Source organism: Lepidochelys kempii, chromosome 3, assembly GCF_965140265.1.
Source record: "Lepidochelys kempii isolate rLepKem1 chromosome 3, rLepKem1.hap2, whole genome shotgun sequence".
Lineage (NCBI taxonomy): Eukaryota > Metazoa > Chordata > Testudines > Cheloniidae > Lepidochelys > Lepidochelys kempii.
Genome location: NC_133258.1, coordinates 130,610,851 through 130,636,475, shown reverse-complemented (window position 1 = coordinate 130,636,475; position 25,625 = coordinate 130,610,851). Strand labels below are relative to the sequence as shown.

General features: G+C 42.2%; 1 protein-coding gene across 3 annotated transcripts in view; it reads right to left on the bottom strand.

Annotated features, from left to right (window-relative positions):
• Positions 1 to 320: 320 nt before the first annotated feature.
• Positions 321 to 25,625, bottom strand: part of TAF5L (TATA-box binding protein associated factor 5 like) — a 28,148-nt gene continuing 2,843 nt past the window's right edge. The window contains exons 2-5 of one of the 3 annotated variants that reach the window (XM_073338046.1): positions 21,445 to 21,592; positions 12,795 to 12,899; positions 9,316 to 10,040; positions 321 to 2,342 (exon numbers count right to left, since the gene is read on the bottom strand). In XM_073338046.1, coding sequence (XP_073194147.1) covers positions 1,545 to 2,342; positions 9,316 to 10,040; positions 12,795 to 12,899; positions 21,445 to 21,586 — 1,770 coding nt within the window. In that variant the 5' untranslated portion in view covers positions 21,587 to 21,592 and the 3' untranslated portion in view covers positions 321 to 1,544. Of the gene's footprint in view, positions 2,343 to 9,309; positions 10,041 to 12,794; positions 12,900 to 21,444; positions 21,593 to 25,625 lie in introns of those variants that run through there. The other 2 variants (XM_073338045.1, XM_073338047.1) reach the window with 2 other exon arrangements.

The window sequence follows — 25,625 nt, the reverse complement described above, 5'->3', positions numbered from 1 at the left end:
TCAGCATTTTAATAGTAACAGTATTTTCTCCAAAGACATTTTGGTCATGCCTTTATTTTGCTGCTCAAAAATATGTAAAATAATTATAAACATTTAAGTTTCAGGTCATTTAAACTGTGGGGGATGGTACGACAGGACATCTCAGGACAAAAATTATGGTATCCCACACTTGAGTTCCTTTAGCGGCAGTTCTACTCCATTACTTGCCATCAAGGTTAGTTCTGTTATGGGGCACTAGTACAGCATAACCAACAACAAGCATCAACACTCCTTGCTGCAAAGCGTATTGAGATGTAACCCAACCAATGAACCTGCCTTCACCTTCCACACAAATCAGCGCAACCCTAAATTTCCCACAAAGAGACTTACGCTTTTTTTTAAACTAAATGCTTTTAATAGAAAACAAAATACAAAATAACTCTTTCCAGAAAGCAGAAGTATTTAATCTTCACTCCAAATGACAAATTAGGACTTGCTTTCTCCTCGGATCCTGATTTTAAATGCTGACGATTTGTTTCACAAAGTGTTCATATAACTGATATTGCAACATTTTGAGAAAAATCCAACACTGGCAAAGCTACCTCTGTGTATGCACAATAATTTAGTAATACTATTTTCCATTTCACGTTGTGTTCCCCTCCAATCCCCCGAAGATTGCCAACTTCCATTTGCTGAAATATTTTTGGTGAGGCGCAGACATGGCCCTTTCCTATGAGGAGTTCAAATTTCTGCTGTTAAGTTCCATCAGGCTCTCACACTCTTCTACGGCCGGGGTGAGTTATTAATCACCCCCAAATCACCACTCTCACCTACTCACTCCACCTCTAAAACACAGTGCAACCAGATTTGGAAAATCCCAAATTCCTGGATCAGGAACAGTTACAAAATATCACAGGCAGTGCCAGGAATGGAACCCAAATGATAATGCAGAGATGGGTTATGATGTCAGATTTCCCTCCCCTTACTAAAAAGGTGAATTTTTTTACATTATTAATCCAAAACACTTCAGTAGTGCTATTGTGAGCTGTAGTGATTGGGACCATTACTGTAAATAGCCATTTTCTTTTAATATAAGGGTCTTAAATTCTGGTCCTCTGCAATACCAGAAAAAAATAAAAGCCAACTGGGCCAGTAGTTACACATATGTGAGCACACTCACGCCTCCGCTAATAGTAGGTAGGATACGCCCTCAGTCAATGCAGAATATTTAAGTGCAGGTCAGCAGCTTGTCCAGTTGATAATTTCACTTGTCTGGACTAGGCTTTTGGTTGTCCCAAGCTACTGGACAACAGGCTTTCTCTTCCCCTCTTCCCTTGCCCTACCAGTATCTGACTAGGTTAAAGTTTTCTGCATTCCCTCTTCCTCTCTCTCTGTTCAACGGTATAGGTCATTTTATGGGAAAGCCATTTGAAAATATTTGCATCATTCTGAACATGTCTGCTAATGGGAGAGAGGAAGAAAGTGTTTCACAGTCAGTAATTTAATCTTAGCTGGTAATGGATTCTGGCATTCAATACACCCACCCACCCACCTCCCTAAAAAAATTAATGTTCCTGATTTTCTTGTGCAATTCCAGTCACCAGAAGAAGATTACAGGCCATAAACTGTACGCTCAGTACACTATTCATCTGTCCAGTATATACACCAACCAGTTCACTGGAAGAACCATCTGCAGGGGCATTGCAGTATGTGTTCCGAATGTCCCAAACCCGAATAGAATTGTCCATTGATGCAGAGGCAATCAAACTGCTGTCGGGACTAAAAGTAAGGCTGGTTATATTGTCCGTGTGCCCCCTCAGTTCTTTGTAAAGAGTGCCAGATGCCAAGTCCCACAGCTTTAACCGCTGGTCTTCTCCTGCTGAAGCCAGATACTTACCATTGGGAGAAAATGCAAGTGCCAGCACAGGGCCACGGTGACCTGTGAAGAGGCGCACAGAGTTCCCCTGTTGAGTACTCCATAAGCGCACAGTTTTGTCTGTGGATCCCGTAGCCAAGTAGTTGGAATTGGGGTGAAACTTGACACAGTCCACATCTGCTAAGTGGCCTGCATATATTCGCAGTGGGTATGTCCGATCAAATGACCAGAGTCTTGCTGTGCGGTCGTGGGAACCACTGGCAAAGTACAGGCTCCAAGGACTTATGTCCAAATCCCAGACAGGGTAGGCATGCCCTTGGTACAACACAGTGTTTGTAAAACTTCCAAGGTCCCAGTATCTGATGGACATGTCCTCAGAACAAGATAAGAGTCCCGAACTGTCTGATAGGAACCTCGTGCTATACACCGGTCCACAATGTCCTCTCAGTATCTTCATTTCTGTGCCTACATTGTCATCATCTTCCTCCTGGACAGTGGAGAAAACAAGAGAGGATATTTATTTGTTGAACGAGAAGCAACAAGTGAAGAGTGGTCTGAAGTGATCTCAGAAGATCCTCTCCCTTGCCACCACCAAAAAATGGAGAACTAGTGGCAGAGTTACAGATATCCATTCTGTGTAACGTAGCAATGTCCACTTCTCGAGCATGTTTGCTCCATGCTAGATCTTCTGCGGACATGCTGAAAGGGTTTTGGTTTTATCAAGGTTTTATCTTCACTTTCCGTACCCCCATTTCCATCTCTGAAGGAACCTTAAATTCAGGGTTTGTCTACATGGAAACGCTCAGGAAAGTTAATCCAATTTAATTTATAAAGTGGATTAAACTACACTAAAAACCCTGGGGGGATGCTCTTATTCAGAATCAAAGTGGCTTTAATTTGGTTTACCTTAGTCCACTTCCAAAGTGAATTAAACTAAATCGAATGAAAGAGACAAGGTGCGTGAGGTAATGTCTTTATTGGGGACCAACATGGCTACAACAACACTGCATAAACCAAGTTAAGGCCACTTCAATTCTGAATAAGAATTCCACACAAGAGTTTAATGTGGTTTAGTTAATCCACTCTAAAGTCACATCTTTATTTAATTTGGTTTAATTTTCCTGAGTGCCCTGTGTAGATAAGACCTGAGATTATATTAAAATAGACAAGACAGGCTATTTTAAGATGTATTCTTTTCCAAATTTCTCCTCCTTTGGCACACTTGCTAAACGCATTTGGTAACTTCCTACTCACTCTCTACTAAGCTCTTGGCAGTAGTGTGGAAACAGATTTTGGCACCTGATGCTTTGGTGTAGTTATTATTGGAAATGTATGTCACTCTGGATAAAAGAAACCCAGACTCCTAGCAGAAAAAAGATGCAGCAGACTAAAAGAAATGAAGGGCAAGCAATAAGCAATACTACTGTGCATTTCCTCCTCCCCAATGCATCCGATGAAGTGAGCTATAGCTCACAAAAGCTTATGCTCAAATAAATTTGTTAGTCTCTAAGGTGCCACAAGTACTCCTTTTCTTTTTGAGGATACAGACCAACACGGCTGCTACTCTGAAAAGAAATATAATAAAGTCACAAATCTTTCCTTCATTAAAGCAGCACCCACAGGAATTTTATGATCTGGTTTACAGCCAACTGAATCTCTATTATGGGTGTGTGGCACAGAGACTACTGGTTCCTACATGCAAAGCTCCATTTTTAGCCAAGTGGCCTTCTCTGCCCTAAATGGAGCATTGCTTGCTGGAGCCTGCACTGTCAGTGAGCCACATCTCCATATTAAAGGTCAGGGCTTGCAATCTGCAGCATATTATGTTAATCAGTTGCAAACCTACGATTCCTGACAAAGTTGCCAATAAGAGCCCACTGAGGTTTCCTATTTTACAGTGCAATTTTAGTAAAAATGCATAAATCCAGAATTTTAGTTATATGCCCTCCCAATCAATTATGATTTCTAGACTATCAGCAAGCACGTGTCACTTCTCTTCTGCTCAGAAGTAATCTCGCATTCCAGTAACCTTCTTCTGTACTCAAAAAATTCACCCAGTTATTTACAGACCACAAATCTTTCACTAGTTGAGGACTGAGTTCCATTCCTTTGTTTCCAGTGTCACACAAAGGACATTCTACACTCCATATTGTATTTTAGTTGAGTATTTCACAGAATCATAGAAATTTATGTCTGGAATGGACCTCAAGAAGTCCTCAGTCCCGGCCCCTGCACTGTGGCAGGACCAAGTAAACCTAAACCATCTCTGACAGGTGTTTGTCCAACTTGTTTTTAATGCTTCCAACTTTCCCCTGGAAGCCTATTCCAGAGCTTAACTTCCCTTATAGTTAGAAGTTTTTCCTCGTATCGAACCTAAATCTCCTTGCTGCAGATTAAGCCCATTACTTCTCGTCCTACCTTCAGTGGACACGGAGATCAATTGATCACTGTCCTCTGTATAACAGTCCTTAACATATTGGAAGACTGTTATTGGGTCACCCCTCAGTCTTCTTTTCTCAAGACTAAACATGCCTCGTTTTTTCAACCTTTCCTTGTTTTCTAAACCCTTTATCATTTTTGGTGCTCTTCTCTTGACTCTTTGGAGCAGTTAGAACTGTAACAGAATTAGGCCTGCGCTGTCATCAATTGTGGGAGTGGGGGAATCCAGTCTCCTCACTTCAATCTCTCTGGTCACTCGATTACAGACCTAAAAGTGGCAATTCTTCAACAAAAAAACTTCAAAATCAGACTCCAAGGAGAGACTGCTGAATTGGAATTAATTTGCAAACTGGATAAAATTAACTTAGGCTTGAATAGAGACTGGGAGTGGATGGATCATTACACAAAGTAAAGCTATTTCCTCATGTTTATTCCCCCCTGCCCCCGCTGTTCCTCAGACTTTCTTGTTAACTGCTGGAAATGGCCCACTTTCACTACAAAAGGTGTCCCCCCCACCCCGCTGGTAATAGCTCACCTTACCTGATCACTCTGGTTACAGTGTGTATGGTAACACCCATTGTTTCACCTTCTCTGTATATATAAATCTCCCCACTATATTTTCCACTGAATGCATCCGAGGAAGTGAGCTGTCGCTCACAAAAGCTTATGCTCAAACAAATTTGTTAGTCTCTAAGGTGCCACAAGTCCTCCTTTTCCTTCTCCTTTAGTAATTTTTCAGAATTACTGCTCCAGACATGAAATGTGATAATACACACTTTTCTTTGATATAGTATAGCACTGAGCAGAACTGAGAATATCAATCATCCCTTCCAAAGAAGTTACTACTGCAGGTTAGAGCAGCGTGAACAATTTGTTTCCTCTACATTTCAATATGCAAAACCCTACCCTTTTCCAAGCCAACTACATGCCTTAAAAATTGTATTTTATTATTTGTATGATACGGTCTGAAAAAGAAAAAAAGAATTTTTAAAAGAAAGTATTAAAAGAACTTTCCAAATGTCTATCTCTGGTATGAGATTTTTTTTTTTTTAAATCTACTCCCCACTGGTGAGTAGGAAATTTCGCCAGGGAAGTAAAGGACTTGATTTCTACAGAACTGAAGTGTTTTTATTTTTAAAGCCCTTTTGGTTGCAAAGGTTACCTTCCAAATGTGAACCAGTGCAGTGTCATCTTCCTGAGTCTACAGACAGCAAGCTCAATGTGCCCTTGCTGATGCTCAAATCTTTCTCTTACATCAGCTGCTGTGTGACATTAATTTAACTCTGGTAAGTTTCACCGCTGCTGTTTGTATCTCTGTGGGCAGTAGTTAAACTAACAAGAATCATGGTGATTTAATTTTACTCTGCCACTACTTGGAAAAAACTATGAGCAGCAGATGCAGGTACTTGAGAAGGACCCATAAAGCAGGCCGAAGGACAGGTAGAATAGCAGAGAGAGACTCCGTTTCCCTGCAGACATACATGCACACCGAGGGCAACAGCAACCAACACTTGTGGAGAAAACAATTAAGGCTGTGGTATATTGCCTGAAACTAATAGGAGGTGATTTTGTGTGTGTGTAAATATGAGCATGCATACGCACGTGCGCACACACAAATAGTAAAGAACTATTTTCTCCCAAAGGGCAATTTTTTATTTTTAGTATTGTCCCTAGAGCCAGTCTGTTTTTATTAATTTTGGGAACATTTATATAAAATCCCTGAAGTTATTCTTTTTTAAATGACAAACATTTCATCCTCAAACCCTTCCATCACAGTCACATGTTGGGAAAAAGGGCCAAACCCAGCCCTATACCCTTGTGCCCAGCAGCACTTAGAAAGTGAGCCAGGCCTCAAGATCTTTAATGGGAACAATGTTGGGGCCAGGCAGCATTTCATTCTTCCACCCCCATCCCTCCACCAGCAGATAATCTTGGAAACCTACAATATCTCTCTTGTCCTGCAGAGCTCCTAAGGTGTTCAAGAGGGAAGCCCCATTCCTGCATACAGCTGCACAGCAGGGGAAGACGCTTGCTTTGAAGAGCCCCTACCCTCTGCTAGAAAAGAGACTCTGCAGGACAGTCTTCAGGCTGCTTCCTCCAGTATTCCTCCTGCCTGGTACCTAGTGGCCGTTAACCCCTCTCCTCCACTCATAGGCCCCCTACCACTCAGTATCTTCAGAGCAGAATTTAAGCAGAGCTGAGTCTGACTTCACATCAGAGTTTAGGAGCAACCACTCCTACAGCTTGGAACAAAAAGCAGTATTTTTTGCTGTTCATGTATATAGTCCTAGACACTTACATGACAACATTGCAAAGAGGGCAATTAGGAGGCTATTTGCCCAGGTGCAAAATCACATATTACACTGGACTGAGAGTATACAGCTAAATGAGAGAATATTAATATAAAGCCTATCACACATGTGATTATAAAGACAATGGACTTGCCTTACCCCAAAGGGCAGGCTGAAGCCTCCAGTACTCTTCAGAGATGAGACATCACCAGCATGTTGGGGCATTACACTGAATAAGGAACTTGCTTTTCAGCCACGTAAATTAGACCTGCGAAAAGCCTTTTGACCCTAATAATTTTAGGGCATTGTGCCAAATAGAAGCAATTGCACTTCTGTAACACTCATGCTATGGGAATTATTTTAATAACCGAATGTCTCTTTTTGTTCATACATAGAGATGTATAAAAAACCTGATAGTGTACCACCAGTGCAGTAACAGCAAACGATCTATTGAACACTGGTGCAATCTTACAATTTTACATCATGAGAAACTGAATTTAGCCATTTAGTTTACTGCAAATTAGAAACAAAGTTGAAGGCAAATTACTTTAGGCACTAAGGAAATGCAATAATCTCCCCAAAACCAAAGTATCTTGAGTGAGGGAAGAAAAACAAGACAATAAAGAAACCCTGTACCTCCAAAGTGAGGCATCACCAAAGGCTGTTCTAAAGCACTCATTGCTGTAGCATCCAGATACTTTTTAATCTATGTTATCCTGTGTATTGTATATTTTCCACAGTCACTGATCATTTATACATGAACAGCTCTCCCAGATACAGCCTTTCCTTTCACTATCACACATCATGGCAGCTCTGACCAGCCAGAATGCTCTTGCTCTGCCTATATAGGTATTTAGCGCCTCCATCCCAGTTGTATCTGAATGCCTGTTCTCAAGTTTGAACTCCTGGATTCCTGTGGCAGCATATTCTCATGAGTGGGCTCTCCATTCTGGAATTTTTTCTCTTTCTAGCCCAGAATTTGGCAATCTTAGGACATGTTGCAAGAAGCGTGTTCGTCCAGGTTTTTCCTAAAATTTGGTCCTGCTGTCAGGATGGTTGGGGGTTTTTTGGTCAGTGGGTGAAGGTGGTGGGGCAGAAATTGCTTGGACGTGTGCTAATTTTTGACAAGATATTGTTTTAAATTTGCATAAAAATATTACAATAGACACAAATGTTAAATAATCAGCAAGAGCCATTTGCACGCAGACTTCCAAAGCCATTTCAGAATACATGTAATGGTATGTAAACACTTGCTAGCAAGAAGCAATATACACTCCAAATACATTGGCAGTGTTTTGCTATTCAGAAGTTAGATACGTAAACAGGGGAATTTATATACCATAGGGCAGCCTGAAGCCAAAAGGCAATCTGAGGTGATCTGCATATTTGTCAGAGCACTGATTCAAAGTGACAAGTCCTATGGACTCCCAGAACCTTATGATGAAGGTAGTTCACAGCCTGATCTTGGGATAGCCTAAGCTACCAATTTGTACACCCACCTGAACGGGTTAACTCAAGTCATACTGAGTACTGAGCCACATTGCTACTAAGCCTGGAAGTCTGCCCCAAGATGACAAACAAAACAATCCCTCCTCATAATTAGGGCTCTGAGTTCTCTTTACTATGTCAAAGTAAACAGTCCCTCACTATCTAGATGCTACTGGGTTTTCTTTAAAGAGCAACACAAAATAGCAAAGCAGTAGCGAGAGGATGTTCTCACAGGAAGCTGCTGAGCACAAGAATGAAGGACACCTTGCTTTGAAGGATGATTAAAGAAAGTCAGAGTCACAAGTCCTGATCTCCTAATCAGATGCAAGGTGCCACATGGGTGGCTGCAATGGGAGGGCAGAAATGGGGCAATTGGCACTAACTAAAAGAGATGTGGAATAAACTAGATGATGCCGTCTAGCAACGCCTTGGGGGGAAGGCCAAGTATGCAAAGAGATACGCATCATTCTCCTCTCAAACATTACAAAGATAGACTAGCAAGTCTCTTACATTTCTACAATGCAGTTTCCTTAATATAGACAGTTCTGCATACTTTCTCTAGACTAACCATTTACCCGCTCATCTGTTAAATCACAGGTTCTCAACCTTTTTGGAGCCTCCCTTGAGACAGTTTGAGAAACGGGCATGGCTCCCACTTCCATGACTCCTCACACCAGGCCCAGACCCCTTCTGCTCTCTTCTTTTTCTGTCCATTTTCTATCTCCTACCCTCTTCTGTCTGCTCCTTTTCCCCTTTCTTGTCTTGTTTTCCCTGTTAATTTTGCTTTGTATTGTCTTATTCACTGTTATTCGCTCCTGGTATCCCTCCAGCCTCACTCGCAGGCTACATGCTTCTGGGGGTTGGGCCTCCACTAGCGGTTCAATGGTGCCAGGTTGCATGTGTTCTAGTGGCTGAGCCAAGTACAGAGGGAGCAGGAAAAAAGCAGCTAGGACTGGCAGGCTGCTGCCTGAGCTTGTCCACATAAAATCCTCCCACAGCTCTCTGCATTAAGGGCTGGTGCAGGAGAAGAGAGGGATGGCAGTAGCTCATAAAAGACTTTCATACTGGGGTGGAGCAGATTCAAGGTCATTCAGCTTTTCAGTACCCTCACAGTTCCTCTCCCCTGTTCCATGAAGCCCTATTCCCACACTCAAATTAGAAAACATTTCTTTTAGCCTTTCTAATATAAATAGTCTTCACACATTCCAAAATGTATAGGGTGAAAAATAAGGATATTCAGACCTCCTCATCCACGATGTCACAAGCCAGACGGATTCTGGACACGTCTACAAGATGAGGCTCAGATTTTAACTTCCTGGATCGCAAGCTCCACAGCTTTACACAAGAATTATCAAACCCAGCAGCAAGCAGCTTGCTATCCGGCGAGATCTCTGCTGTGTTCAGCAACTGCTCTGTGTTATAGAAGGCATAGAAACATATGGTGGTTAGTGAAGGAGGCCCGTCCTTGACTCGTTTAATGCTGTCCTGAAGTAAATCCAGCGCTGCTTCATTCTGCAGTATGGAAGCGGGCATGTCTGTCGTTTCCAGGCCATTGCTCTCGTTGCGTGAGGAGCTGCCACTGGCATATAGCTGGTAGTCCGTCCTCTTGGCAGGCTGCACATCCAGGTGAATGTGCAAGGTGAGAACCTTGCAAAGAGCATTATTGTTGTCACTTTGGAGGTAGCGGAGAAGGTAGTTGTAGCTGTCTTCTTGAAGGCGGATAACATACTTGTTGTCCAGAAATGCCCGGAGCTTGAAGTTGGACAGGATGTCTTGAATTGTCAGAGTAGTCTGCAACTGCTCAATGATATCCTTCTGGCTGGCATTCTGCAAGAACATCCCATGGAAGCGACTATAGAAACTGTCCACTGTGCTCTTTAGGCCATTTTGGACCATGTTAAGATGGAGGTAGACGAAAAGGGGATACAGAAGAGGCATCACTTCATGGCTGTGCTGGGAATCTGAATCTAAATCAAAACACAACAACAAGCATTACGGTTTCTCTCAATCTATTTTCTGCTAGGAATATAAATCAAGACAATTTATTCAAGCTGCCTTCAATGGCGTAAGAAGACAAATGTCTAGCCTTCTGTTGGTTTTTTTAAATAAATACTTGGTGTCCCTAAAGGGGGTACAGGGAATCTATTCCATCTCTGATTTAAAATACATTTTCAGCTCAGCAAGAGGGAGACTGTCAACATAGAATTCATTTTGAAATAGCTTACTTCTGTTACTAAGAGCCCTTTCAATTAAGGCCAATTTATTAAAATACACACCATAAGCAACATGACAGCTGGAATTTCTTTTATGAATTTAGAAGAAAATTTTCCTATTTTAAATGCTCTATGTACTGAAATAATTGCACTTTAAGATTAGGATACGTTAAAAAACATATTTGTACACCAGACCTCTGTGATGTTTAACAAAGAATTATTTACCTCCTTTATTGGGGCCTGTACTGAGTGGTTTTCCCAACTTCAGTATAACTTGAGTTTGGTTTTTTTTAAATGCATGGAATTGATTCGCAAATGAAGGAAGAGGAACATCCTCACAGTTTATTTTGAAAACGTACTGCAACACGCTGTGCTCCACAGTTTTATTTCTGTCCCTGTTCTCTCTCTCGTTAGCCAAAACAAATCCCAATAGTAATTTCTAGAACACAGTGTCATGTACACCTGATGGGGATGCACCGTACTTTGACAAGACTATATCTGTGTAACAACTCCACCCCTTTTAAGCCAGCTGCTTGGGGCTGTTTTTTCTCCCGGGTTCAACTGGCTGCAGGGAGCTGTAGCATGCCAAGCAGTGCCACAAAAGCCTTGGCAGCATACAGGGCCACAACAGCAATTTACCAGCAGCTCAAGCCTCAACATTTGAGTATGATGCATTCAGATGACTGGAACAAAATATATTTTAAAAGCCTTAAAGGCGGGTCTTTTTCATCCCTTTTTATTTCTTTATTCTCATTTCTCTCTGCCTCTTATCTTTCCATAAATCATTTTCTCTTTTTCCTTTCAAATCAATGAGAAAAGACAATGGAAAAGAACCTAAGTATTCTTCCAACACGTTTTCCTTTCCATCCTGCCATTTTACCTCTCTCTCTGTCTCCTTTTGTAAGCCTCTCCCCCCTCTGCATTCTTTCTCCCTTCTCTCCCAGGTCATGGACAACCAATTAGTGCTTTGCACACACTGAACTCCCAAGCTGCCAGATGGTGCTCTGTTCCATTCCCATCCCTCAGAACTGCTGAGAGGAGCAGGACCTCACTGAAGAAGAGGCTACCATTTGGCAGGAATGAAGGTGGGAGAGAATGGGAACTGCAGGAGCCCTGCAGGAATGCACTGCTGAGAAATGTGCAACAGCAGCTTTTCAGTGCCAGTGGAGACAAAGATGGCAGGCAGCAAGCCCTTGGTGGGCTCCATTTGGCTGCCTGGCTGCAGGTTACACATCACGGATGCAGATACGAAAGTAGGTTAAAGTTCAAGTCAGAAGTGGATCAAGCAGGTAAGATCAAAACCAAAACAGAAGGGGTTAGAAAAGGGGAAAGCAGCTGACAGTTGGAGCCTTGAAGGCGGTCTTAAAGGGCACCTGTGAGCCTCAAAGAGAAGATGCTAAGAAAACTGCTCCCCGTGTCTAATACATGAGGTTTACCTGCAATCCTGAAAAGAATGTCCACACTTTTCAATACTATCTCCACCCGCCAAATCATAAAAGCATACAGTAGTTTGGTACCATTGCATTATTGATGGTCACGATAAGTCTACAGACCAGCTACATTATATACCATGATGGGAAATCTTCCCAACTAACCCTCCTCAACTCCAGCAGGAATATTAATCCTAACTTAAATATAACTGGAATCAATAGAGCTCTCCCTACAGCCATGAAGGGTGGCAGTCACACACAACACTTTGATTGGCCTCTTCTGTACTCCTTTCCCTGGAAGCTCCTCCCATTTTTTACTGCCACCTTACCCCCCCCCCCATTTTTTACTGCCACCTACCCCCCAACGGTCTTTTCGTTTCTAGAAAGATCAATTTTTCCTTCTTTTTGGGGGCACACAGTGATAACGTTGTTGGTTTCCTCCCCACATCCTCTCATCCTAAAAACTTTGGAGCAATGCTCAGGTAAATTTAAAGGAACACAGTTCCCCTGAAGATCTAGGCAATCAAAACGTGAGTTAAAAATAGCTTCAGGCAGTCAGATACCACAATGTCTGAAAAGCTAAAGAGAACAGAAATAGAATAGTACTACATCTCCCTCTAAAATGATCTGTCAATTTTAGTGATTTTACAATCACACTTTCCTTTTTTGATTTCTTAAAAAAATAATACACCTCTCCCGCTCTCCTGTTGCTGCATGGAAGATCCACACAAACATGAGGGTAAACTGACCGACTGAGAAGGGAAACAGCAAAACTGACTATGCTCAAAGTGCTGTCAAATGCACAGAGTAAACATACTGAAAAAGATAAATATTTCTCTCTCTAATCTTTCAGTTGCAGTAATCTTAAATGTTAATTTGTTTTACTTGTTTTTAAAGGTAAGCGGTCGAGTTCCTTTACTCACTAAAGCTACAGGACTTCAGATTTAGGTCTCTTGACACAAAGTCACCCATTCAAAAAAAAATTTTAAAGACTTTGAGCGAACACTGTATGCTATACAAAATTAAAAATGTATACTGCCTGTCCAGAATCTGCTATCCTCCTCCTGCAGCTGCTTACCTGTGAGAAAACTGCGTAATCGTCCAAACTGTACTTCATATTGCTGTGGCTCTGCCATGCAGGGAGCAGCAGACACTACGTTGGCACAACCAGATTCAGATTGGACTGAGGGAATAAAAAAAAAAATTAGAATCCAAGGGTGTTTGTATTTCAAAGTGTCAAAATTCATAGCACAAAACTAAACAAAATGCAACCAAAGAGACAACATTTCAGGATGAATGTGGGCCATGTAATCCAAAGCATTAGATACGGTCTCATGGGGCATTTGACAAACTATTAATCCAAAATTACATAAACTAGGGAAAATGGAAAAGGACAAAGGTTGAAAGCTTGACAAGAAACAATAGTTACTTACCCACTGTTTAATTTTCAAATAAAGCACAAAGTTCTCTGTCTCAAAACATTGTTACAGATCCCTTTAGATTGCTACTAGATAATTCAGCACAGTCCTACAACTCTGTGTGTGCTAAAATAAATCATTCTTATTGAAGCAAACTTGTGTTTCTCTCTCAAATGAATCTATCACACGAAGTGAGGAATTTCCAGAGAATCTGAGTTCTACAATTGAGGATATTAAATCAGATTATCAAATTTCTTGAGTATAGGGGACTGCTTACCAATCACAATTTATCTGTATTACAGCAGTGTCTAGAAATCCCACTAAAGAATCAATGCTCACAAACTCATACCTTTACTTCGTCAAACATCTAGTTTTTATCAAAACGTATCCTTATGCTCTCATGTTTCCCTGACTCCCTGCCCAGAGCCCCCTGCAGCAACCTGCACCCCAACCTCCTGCCCTGAGCCCCCTGATGCACCCCACACCCCTCCTGCACCCTAACCCCCTGCCCTGAGCTCCCTCCCACAGTCCGCACCCCTCCTGCACCCCTGCCCTGAGCCACCTCCTGCACTCTGCACCCCTCCTGCACCCCTGCCCTGAGCCACCTCCTGCACTCTGCACCCCTCCTGCACTCCAACCCCCTTCATACACCCCACACCCTCCTCTGCCCCAATCCCTTGCCCTGAGCCCGTTCCTGCACACCACACCCCATCCCACACTCCGCACTCCCTCCCACACCCCAACCCCCTGCCCTGGCCCCACATACACATGCTATAGCAAAGCTGTATCCACCAACTGATCTGTGCAGTATCTTTTTACCAGCCTACATGATACAAAATACGGAGTAATTTGCAGTAGGGAAGAAAAAGACCTTGTAGTGGTGCTTGTGACTACCTTTCCAATGGAGTTTTGTTTTGACAAATACACGCCATGGCCAAAAAAATAGGTATTACATTGTTTTTCAGAAAGATCAATATTAACTCTGGTAAAGATAGCTCTGACGTGTTCAAAGAAGGGATCCCCATCAGAGGAAGGAAAACCAAAATCTTCCACTTCCTACACCTATACACAGGTCTCTGAGATTCTAAGCCAGGGGTGGGCAAACTACGGCCCGCAGGCCGGATCCGGCCCCTCAGGGCTTTGGATCCGGCTCACGGGATTGCCCCCTGTGGTGCCGCAGGCCCCACGCCGCTCTCAGAAGCGGCTGGCACCACGTCCCTGGGGGGACAGAAGGCTCCGTGTGTTGCCCTTGCCTCCAGGCCCCGCCCCCCGCAGCTCCCATTGACCAGGAACGGGGAACCGTGGCCAATGGGAGTTTCAGGGGAGGTACCTGGAGGCGTGGCAAGGGCAGTGCGCGGAGCCCTATGCCCCCCCAGGGGCCGCGCAGGGATGTGGTTCCGGCCACTTCCTGGAGCGGCGTGGCGTGGGGCCAGGGCAGGCAGGCAGGCAGGCAGGGAGCTTGCCCTGGCCCCGGTGCGCAGCACTGCCACCCCAAGCCGCTTTAGGTAAGCGGCACCAGCCCAAAGCCCTCCTGCACCCTGTCCCCCAACTCCCTGCCCTAAAACCCTTGCCTGCACCTCGCACCCCTCCTGCACCCCAACTCCCTGCCCTGAGCTCCCTGCCGCACCACGCACCCCTCCTGCACCCCAGACCCCTGCCCTGAGCCCCCTGCCACACCCCTTATCCCTCCTGCACCCCACCTCTCAACTCCCTGCCTGCACCTCACACCCATCCTGCACCCCAACCTCCTGCCCTGACCCCCCTGCTGCACCCCACACCCCTCCTGTACCCCTGCCCTGAGCCATCTCCTGCACTCTGCACCCCTCCTGCACTCCAACCCCCTTCCCTGAGCCCCCCATACACCCCGCACCCCTCCTCTACCTCAGTCCCTTGCCCTGAGCCCATTCCTACACACCACACCCCCTCCCACACCCTGCACTCCCTCCCACACCCCAACCCCCTGCCCTGCATACACTTTCCCCACCCAGATGTGGCCCTCTGCCCAAAAAGTTTGCCCACCCCTACTCTAAGCAGACTACATCTGTATACTATTAAATTTTGAATGTCAAAATGTAAATTTAAAATTTTTTAATAATGTCTTGATTCTTTTGCTCTTCCTTCTCACCTGTTTTTTTCTTTTTACTATACTTTTTCTCTCTTCTTATTAATGTTATCATTCCCTCTTTCCTTTACTCCCCTTCTTTTATCCATGTTTATACTCTCCTACATCCTCTCCTTCTTCCCATCTGTCTTCAATCCAACCCCCACAATTTCTTCTTCGGTCTCTTTATTCCTAATCTTCATCCTGGTTCCCCTCTTGCTCTCTCGCGTTCATAAGACTCAGCTATTACAGGCCTGGAAGCCTATAAACAAAGTTGCCAGTTTCCACATGCTGAAGAGAGAAAGGCCAGTCTCCAGCTTACCCCTGTTGTGTTGCACTGGAAAGAAATGGAGATAGCGTTGAGCCAAGATTCACATATACCCTAGCATTACCCTCACCCCTCCTTTATAACAAGTAGGCATATCTTCCATCGAGTTAGGGAAATGCAGTGGTCATGTTTACAAGTTCCCAGGGCTGAGCTCAATTCAGCCGCAGGAGCATAAAGGTAGGTGCAAAACTGCAGCCCCCACTGCGAACAAACCCAGTACTAGTGAAGTTACATGAATAACAATATCCCACCCCTCCCAAATCCCCTATTTCCTAAATATGCACGTCTAAACCCTGTTGGAAGATTGTTTTCCCATAACCCAGCTACTTTGGAAATTCAGAATTGGTAGGAATTCCATGCAGAAGCAAACAGTAAGGGACTGAGAGGCATACTGTGGTGCATAAAATCTTAGAGGCGATGTAAAAAGGAAAAAAAAAGTATATATTTATTGAATGACTTCAAATATGTTTTTCTATTTCTAAAAGACAAAGTTATTAGGATCACTTAATGCCTACAGTTCAGATGCTCTGTTAGTGCTTGGACTTATGGCTCAAAAAAGTCAACATTCTCTATTAGAACTGTAATATACAAACTTTGCTCACATTAACCTAAAAAAGCATTGCACAACAGTTTACAAAGTCAGCTGCATCAGTCATCTGAACAGCCCAAACAGTAGCAGACCCAATTACAAGAGCTTGCCTTTTATGCGACTCAACCATGTACGCAAATATGGCCATTCTCTAATAAAATCTCTTTACAGGGTTAAAGAAAAGAGTTAGCGTCAGCTCTTTAGAATGTTCCAGTTTCCCCAGCACTACCCTTGGCAATAAGTCCTGATTTTGACATTCCCGTAGGCAATGGGAGTGATCTGTCACTCTGCCTATACCACACAGGTGCATTCTACTGAGTATCACTAAATCTCCCCTTAGCCCTGTGTAACTGACTTACTTTTCAAACCAAGAAAATAACCTTACATGTAAGACAGAAGGGTGTTACCTTTGAGTAGTTAACTCGGCTAATCGGGCAGTTATGTTGTTGTGATTTGCTCTCTCAACAATGCCTCTGATGCTCATTGCCATCATGCAAACAGTAAACAGATACTACATATGAGCCAATTATAAGCAGTTAGAATTCTAGTTCTTCCCCTTCCTGACATTCTACACAGGAATCAAGAACGCAATCACTCCCTAAAAATTTCTCTGGAGCAGGGAGAGCTGTTTTCAGGTGTATTTTCCTTCTGAAAGAAATAGAAAGATTTTGGGCCTACATATACACATTTATTTCAGTTCTACCATGGACAGTTTTCCGCCCCACCCTCTCCATTGGCCATGAGTGCATCGATTGATAACATCTGTTCCCTGATTTCAGTTTCTGTAAATGGAGCCAGTTACGTGACCCACTAATAGATTGAAAGGAACTATCCTATCTGAAATGATGATCTCCCTTGTAATTTTCTATTTTGGCTAACGAAAGTGTTCTCTTCAGCTGATACACACAGTATGGCTACTCTCACTTCTTTTTTGTCTGTTAGAAAGTTATCAATTTACCTCACCCACAGGTATATGTGTATATACCTGTATTAGAAAACCCTACTGCAGGTTCACTTGGTGCAATATGCTTCTAGTCCCATAAAGGGCAGAAGATGAGCTGGGACGAAGTTATGCTCCCCAGTGTGTATGCCCTAAAACAGGCAAATAGCTAGAGAGATATAGTGACAATATCAAACATTTGGGATGGGCTGAGGTAAAGCAATTCTGAAGGAAGAAGGAAAAAGTAAGTGCCAGTATAGGAAAGAAAAGAAAAAGTGTATAAATCAAATATAGAGTATGAAATAAATCTAAAAGAGCAGAAACTACAGTACAGGAGACAGGCAAGAATAGTATGTAAATGACCCAGAGAATTAAATGAAAAGATTGTTGTTTAGAAAACAATATGGCGAAAACTAGAGGAAAAGCAAGGGTGGGTTTTGTTAGGGAGTCAGCAGGAGATTTTTAGGAAAAGTGATGAAAATAGTCATTCCAAGAGGCTTTTCTATTGTAGTCTAGTTATCAGTCTTCAAGATCAAGGCAACCTCCATTGTCAGGATATGTTGCAGGAAGACCATCCAACCTCCATAGTCTGGATCAGCCCAGTTTCCATTTATATATTTGTTTGAAGTCACGAAGAAAGAACTTTCCAGAGGTTCACTCTCACCTGGAGAATTGTAACTTATGCACATTGTGCTCCCACTGAACATGTCTGAAATGAACTAATAGTGACCACCTCAACAGATGACCGCTGACAGCCCAGAGTTTGGGATCTAATGAAAACTGATGACTGCGTTCTGGATCACCAGCAACAAAATCCTTGAACTGGCAGGAGGATACACACTAATAAATATAGGTTTCAGAGTAACAGCCGTGTTAGTCTGTATTCGCAAAAAGAAAAGGAGTACTTGTGGCACCTTAGAGACTAACCAATTTATTTGAGCATGAGCTTTCGTGAGCTACAGCTCACTTCATCAGATGTATGCCGTGGAAACTGCAGCAGACTTTATATATACACAGAGAATATGAAAAAATACCTCCTCCCACCCCATTGTCCAGCTGGTAATAGCTTATCTAAAGTGATCATCAGGTGGGCCATTTCTAGCACAAATCCAGGTTTTCTCACCCTCCACCCCCCCACACAAATTCACTCTCCTGCTGGTGATAGCCCATCCAAAGTGACAACTCTTTACACAATGTGCATGATAATAAAGTTGGGCCATTTCCTGCACAAATCCAGGTTCTCTCACCCCCTCACCCCCCTCCCAAAAACCACACACACAAACTCACTATCCTGCTGGTAATAGCTCATCCAAAGTGACCATTCTCCCTACAATGTGCATAATTAAGGTGGGCCATTTCAGCACAAATCCAGGTTTTCTCACATCCCCCCCCACCCCCATACACACACAAACTCACTCTCCTGCTGGTAATAGCTCATCCAAACTGACCACTCTCCAAGTTTAAATCCAAGTTAAACCAGAACATCTGGAGGGGGGGGGGGTAGGAAAAAACAAGAGGAAATAGCCTAAATTAATAGTATCCAATTTGCAAATGAATTCCAATTCAGCAGTTTCTCGCTGGAGTCTGGATTTGAAGTTCCAGACTCCAGCGAGAAACTGCTGAATTGGAATTCATTTGCAAATTGGATACTATTAATTTAGGCTTAAATAGAGACTGGGAGTGGCTAAGTCATTATGCAAGGTAGCCTATTTCCTCTTGTTTTTTCCTACCCCCCCCCCCCCCAGATGTTCTGGTTTAACTTGGATTTAAACTTGGAGAGTGGTCAGTTTGGATGAGCTATTACCAGCAGGAGAGTGAGTTTGTGTGTGTATGGGGGTGGGGGGGATGTGAGAAAACCTGGATTTGTGCTGGAAATGGCCCACCTTAATTATGCACATTGTAGGGAGATTGGTCACTTTGGATGAGCTATTACCAGCAGGATAGTGAGTTTGTGTGTGTGGTTTTTGGGAGGGGGGTGAGGGGGTGAGAGAACCTGGATTTGTGCAGGAAATGGCCCAACTTTATTATCATGCACATTGTGTAAAGAGTTGTCACTTTGGATGGGCTATCACCAGCAGGAGAGTGAATTTGTGTGTGGGGGGGTGGAGGGTGAGAAAACCTGGATTTGTGCTGGAAATGGCCCACCTGATGATCACTTTAGATAAGCTATTACCAGCTGGACAATGGGGTGGGAGGAGGTATTTTTTCATATTCTCTGTGTATATATAAAGTCTGCTGCAGTTTCCACGGCATACATCTGATGAAGTGAGCTGTAGCTCACGAAAGCTCATGCTCAAATAAATTGGTTAGTCTCTAAGGTGCTACTAATAAATATAAATGTATTTACCGTGTTTGGTGGTCAGTTAAAAATATACAGGTATTCATACTCTCTTATCTAAATTAGGTTTTTATTTGTATGCAAAATAGTAAGATTTGCATACACCAACATAATCCCACCAGCATCTACTGTCATACTTTATGTCACTGAGATTATGGCTCCTGAGTCCTAATCTCATTATTACACTGCCTCCCTCTTCCCCACTGAAGCCTTCAGCAAAATCACTTCATCTTTTTACTTCAGTTGCATCCTGTTTAAAATGAGAATACTTCACAGGTTTGTTGTGAAGATTAAATAGAAGCATAGAAATGGAGGACTGAAAGAGACCTTGAGATGTCATCAAATCCAGCCCCCTGTACTGAGGCAGCATCAAGTAAACCTAGACCATCCCTGACAGGTGTTTGTCCAATCTGTTCTTAAAAAACTCCAGTGATGAGGATTCTACAACCTCCCTTGGAAGCCTATTCCAGAATTTATCTATCCTTATAGTTATAAAGTTTTTCCTAACATCTAACCGAAATCTCCCTTGCTGCAGATTAAGCGCATTACTTCTTGTCCTATCTTCAGCAGCCATGGAGAACAATTAATCACCAACCTCTTTTAACAGCCCTTAACATAATTGAAGACTTATCAATCCTCGGTCTTCTTTTCTCAATACTAAATATGACCACGTTTTTTAATCTTTCCTCATAGGTCAGAATTTCAAAATCTTTTATCATTTTGTTGCTCTCTTCTGGATTTTCTCCACATCTTTCCTAAAATGTGGCACCCAGAACTGGACACAGTACACCAGCTGAGGCCTTACCAGTGCTGAGCAGAGCGGGACAATAACCCCCTGTATCTTACATACAACACTCCTGTTAATATACCCAGAATCATATTAGCCATTTTTACAACTGCATCACATTGCTGACTCATATTCAATTTGTGATCCACTATAACCCTGCTACAGCTATTGACTGAAAATGGTTTGAAGATGAAAAGCCGTAAACAAGCACCAATTATCATTTATCTTAGATCTATAAAGAGTTCAACCTTCCATTTACCCATAGCATGCTACACTCTGCTTCGGTATTGTGGTGGGTCTATTCTAGAAATGGAAAAGATCTATTTTATCATCTTCTAGTCCATCTCCCTGCCAATGCAGAATTGTACAGTAACTAGTATTTTATCTAGGCAAGATGTATGTGTCACAAGAAACAGAGTGTGTACCACTCCCCTCAGGAGGCTGCCACAGGCTGAGATCTCACTGACAGAAGCTCTTCCTCCTCCCACCAAACATTAAGCCTATATTTCCTTTTACCTTTGAACGAGTTTCATCCCTCATTATAACCCCCACCCCACCCTTTGGTATTTACATTCTTGCAATATTTGTGGACAGTTGTGTCCCTCCCCTTCAGGTTCTATAGTGAAGAGTGCCATAGACATGGTTTGAAAAACAAACATGTTCCTGGGCCAGAGGGGGATATGTTGTGGGTGGAGCAGACAGTGTAGCAGAGATCCAGGAGCTCTTAGAAGGGAAAGGGAGAGAGAGTGCATGTACACACTTTCCATTCCAGCCATTACAGGGTTCTTTTGAGGGATGTGGAAGGGTCTTTCAAAACTACATGACAACTACTAGCCAGAGAAAGAAACAGTTCCTGTTATTTTTATTTCATATGATTCTGTGCTTCTGCAACACAAAGTTGTACGGGCTTTTCCTATTCATACCCAATTTTACCCTTAGGTTTTTTTTTGCCATCAGTACTCACCAGGTTTCTCCTTCCCACAGAGCGTAAATGAGTATTTCAGAATATTTGCCCACATTAATTAGCTTACTTCTTCTCTATCGTTAATCTTTTTCTTCTTCTGACCATGTTTCTGGATTAGGCCCCTTTACATTTTATTTTCCCCACTACTGTTTGTAACTCCTCCCAGTTTAGTATTTGAAAATTTCCCTTTGAAAATAAAAGTTACTATGTAGAAACTTGGTATTTTCCATTTCTCCTCCCATAAGTATCCATGGAAAATTTACCTGTGAGATTAGCTGCCATCTCTTCAGCAGTCTGACACAGCCTCAGCCCTTGTTTTAGGGGACCTTCCGAGTCCACGTACTGACGGCGCTTGAGGTAGCAGGACACTGCCATCTGAATCTGTTCTGTGCGTACGCGTTTCATGACCTCCAAAAAATTAAAAAAAGATGATAGGGCATAAAAACATGGTTCACAGGTAGGTTATGTAGCTTTTTCCACAAACATAGTATCTGCATTAAACTTGAAAACAAATGGCTCAACACTTCCATTATACTAGCAACCACAAAGGCAGATTCTTTAGATACTGAAATATAAGAGATACCCTTAAGTGCTCATCTCCCAATATCTCAGCATAACTAGACACTGAAAGAGTAAGAGAGAACTGCAGTGGTTAGCCAAAAGATTTTATTTAGCTAAAAGAACATCCATTATAAGGTAGCAAAAGTAACTTGCAAAGTTTGCTTTTTAAATTCGGTTGTGCCTTTCCCTCACCCTCTTTTTCATTGTGATGTATAAGGACGGTTTGAAAGGTATGTTTCTCCTACTTGCTTTTTCACATTACAAATTCAGGTCCTGTTTAGCCTTAAGACTCTGATGACTGGAAAACCAGTGAAATTACATCACACGAATGAAAGCTGATCAGCAAAGAAGGCAATACATTTTTAATCATACAACTTAAAACTTTTTTTAAAGGAAGTTTAAGAGGCAAGAGCTAACATTATACAACTTCTGGGACTTCCAGGAGGTCCTCTAGCAAAACTTGGGAAGACCACAATTAACATTTCTATTACTTCAAAGGTAAAAAGCAGAACTCTCTGCACCCTTCTCTCCCTTACCTTCCCCCCATCCAGCCACCCTTTTTCCACACATCTTTTTGGGTCATCCTTATACAAAAAGAAGCAATACAAGTTAATTAGAAATTATTTACAGTAATGTCAGTGAATTTTGCAAACATTTTCTAAAAGTGTCATAGCTTCATAAAAGAATGAGTCTGATGCTACTTGCATCAGCCTATAGTTTGTGACAAACGGAACATTGGTCAGATGTTACTCGAATCCCCCTTGCCCACTAATGACACTTAGTCAAAAAGCCATAGATTCTATTCAGAAATTTAGGGATGTTTAAGAGCTTTAAATGAAATAAACATCAAACAAGGACAAACGGTTTATTAAATATGGATTAGTGCCAATTTTCTTCTACTGGAAAAACGAGCTAAAGAACCCTATGTCCCTGTCCCCATTCCCACTACAAAAAGACCTGCATTTATTTACCATAAATATGTATGTTTTCTGGTTTGAGCAGCTATGTTTTATGAAGTGTAACAGTTCTCAGACAGGCAACATTAGTTTTATGACTGTCCTTTCCCAAAACAGAACAAAAGTATTTTAACAGCTTTTTAAAGAGCATGACAGTTGCTTAGCTTTTGTTAATACTCACACACATTTTACAGGTTTCAGAGTAACAGCCGTGTTAGTCTGTATTCGCAAAAAGAAAAGGAGGACTTGTGGCACCTTAGAGACTAACCAATTTATTTGAGCATGAGCTTTCGTGAGCTACAGCTACAGCTAAAGCTCATGCTCAAATAAATTGGTTAGTCTCTAAGGTGCCACAAGTACTCCTTTTCTTTTTACACATTTTACAGTTTACAGAGCAGTTAAAACAATTAGCTCTTCTTAAAGTACTCAGTGGGTGTGGATATGAAATTTTAGCAATAGTGGAATTTTAAGAGACCTGTACTATTACAAAGCCATATTTGCTCTGGGGACAAGTTTTCCATCTGTTCACCTAAGTGAGTCAATTGTTGGGGGCCACAAACAAGTGGGTTTTTCAAAGCATTTCTAAGCGGCCTTATTAAATGAAGAAATTGTATGATTCAACCACAGCTTCCTCCACTCAAAAGAGCTAATAAAATCATATAAATCAATATAAGTTCTGCTGATATCTTTAACATTTCTCTGCAGAAGGGAGAGATAAAAGGATTCTATTCAAGTCAACAAAAAAGTGAATGTAGAGAACTCCAAACCCTAATTCCCACCCAGAGAAGCTTAAATCATATTCAGAATCTGTTTTGTTGAAGTCCTGTGTTTTACCCAATACTACAGCTAGTATAACTGATGTAAAGCTCAGTGACTCACCCATGCTCAAACTAAGGCCTTATTGATGCTTACTCTGTGCACACATTTAACTAAATCAGTTTAGAAACAGATTTAACTAAATCTGTGAAACCCCTCTTGTAAAGGCTCTTATTTCATATTATGGAGTACCTTAAACTAAGTTATTTTACATCTTTTTTTAACCAACTTAAACTAAATCACAGTGCCACTCTTAATTCAAAATATGTGCATCTACAAAAGGGCTTTGCACTGATTTAACTACATACGTTTCTAAACCGATTTAGTTAAATTATTGCATAAACGGTGTGTAGACCAGCCCCACACCAGTGGTTCAATATAAAATAGAACCCATAACCACCAGTCTTGTTTTTTTGCTTTAGTCACAGCCTTATATTTCATTACCAAAACTAACATAAAGCTGCATCAAGGAGAGGTGCTCACACATTAGAACACAGCTCCCTTATACAGCTGACTCATAATAAGCCTGTAATGAGTGAAGGGAATCACTCATTACATTGAGGCACAGAGGTGCAGAACTCTAGCAGATCCTATAAAATAGTAATGACGTAAGGGCTGGAGGGGAACAGAGGTCAGTCTTCACCAGCAATTGCTGAATCAAACAGATGACTAATGGAGAAGAGGGTAAGTTTGAGGCAAGGGAGAAAGACAAGAGTTTAAATAGGGCTCTCAAATCCTCATATACAGGGATTGGGCATTTTAGGGATGTTAGACCAATTAGATTAGGACTTGCGATACAGATCAGTTACTGGCAGCTCGTTCAGGCTTGGACTTTTCAGAGCTTTGGGGGTAACAGGAAATCCTAGCTTTTTACATTTGTAGAGCTCTGTGTGGATACAAAATTTGTATCCACATCCGATCTGCAAAAATGGTCCACGAATAGCCATGAATATAAAGTGGATATCTGTGAATTTGCAGGGCTCTATACGTTTGCAGGAAAACACTTACGCCCCTTCACTCTCTCCCTTGCCTGCAACAGGACTGGGATTGACACTAGGAATGACATCTCCTAAGAAGATTTTTTTTTTCCCCTGTAGATAAGGGATGATTTAAAGTTACCAAATAGGTAACACAGGCAACTGAGAACTGAACTTAAAGAATCTAATTAACTACTTATGCTGCTTAGCAATTCCACTTTTGTTTACTCTTGTCACCAAACAGGAACTGCTTAGATGATTTACTACTGAGCAAATCCCCTAAAACATTGCAAATGCATGACATTACTGCTACAGGTGCTATGGTAGTCCACTAAAGCCTCTCTCCTGGAAAGTTATTTTTGCTCCAGCTGTCTATAGCTCAGCTCTACCACTGGCTACCAGACCTGACTCCTCGTGAGAGTTATAATGGAAGCAGGGAAATTATCTGCAGTAAGAGATACAGGAAGAAAAGCCCCCAAAACAATATTCCTAAAGATACTTTGATTTTGATGGCCATTGCAGAGAGCATATCTAAATAAACGTAAGAAATCAGCCATCTAGAATGCTGTCAGCAAGGTTCAAGTTAGGCCAGATCACACCAGGTCAGAGACCTAGATCCCCCCCCACAATCTGCCATCTTGTTCTCCAAAATCTCAATTTTCACTTAAAGTCGTTTGGTCTCCTGATTGTGAAGAAAGCATTTAAAATGTGAAATGACTAACGGCTGCAACAGCCTGAGTCTGCACAAAACCTGAAAATCACTCACAGGTCTGAGCTACATGATTCTTCTTAATGGGGCATCAACTTAAGTGCCCAGGGATGATAATAGGTCAATATTGTTAACTCCTCTACTGCTTATCAAACTAAGAAAGAAAGGAGGGGGAAGATCACGTTATGAAGTGCTGCAGTCTACACAGAATTAAATATCTTGCTTTGATGTCATGAGGGGGTGGTAGGTGGGAAAAACTACTTTTTTTTTTTTTTTTTTTTTTGGTGAAGCCAGAAGCCCACAGGGCGCCCCAAAGGGGGTGCCAATCCCACAGAACCCAAGCCAAGCTTCCCTTCCCCAGAGCAACAAGAACCTAGTCCAATTTGGTGGTTAGTGTGAGGCCAAGGGGCACCCTCCCTGGCTAC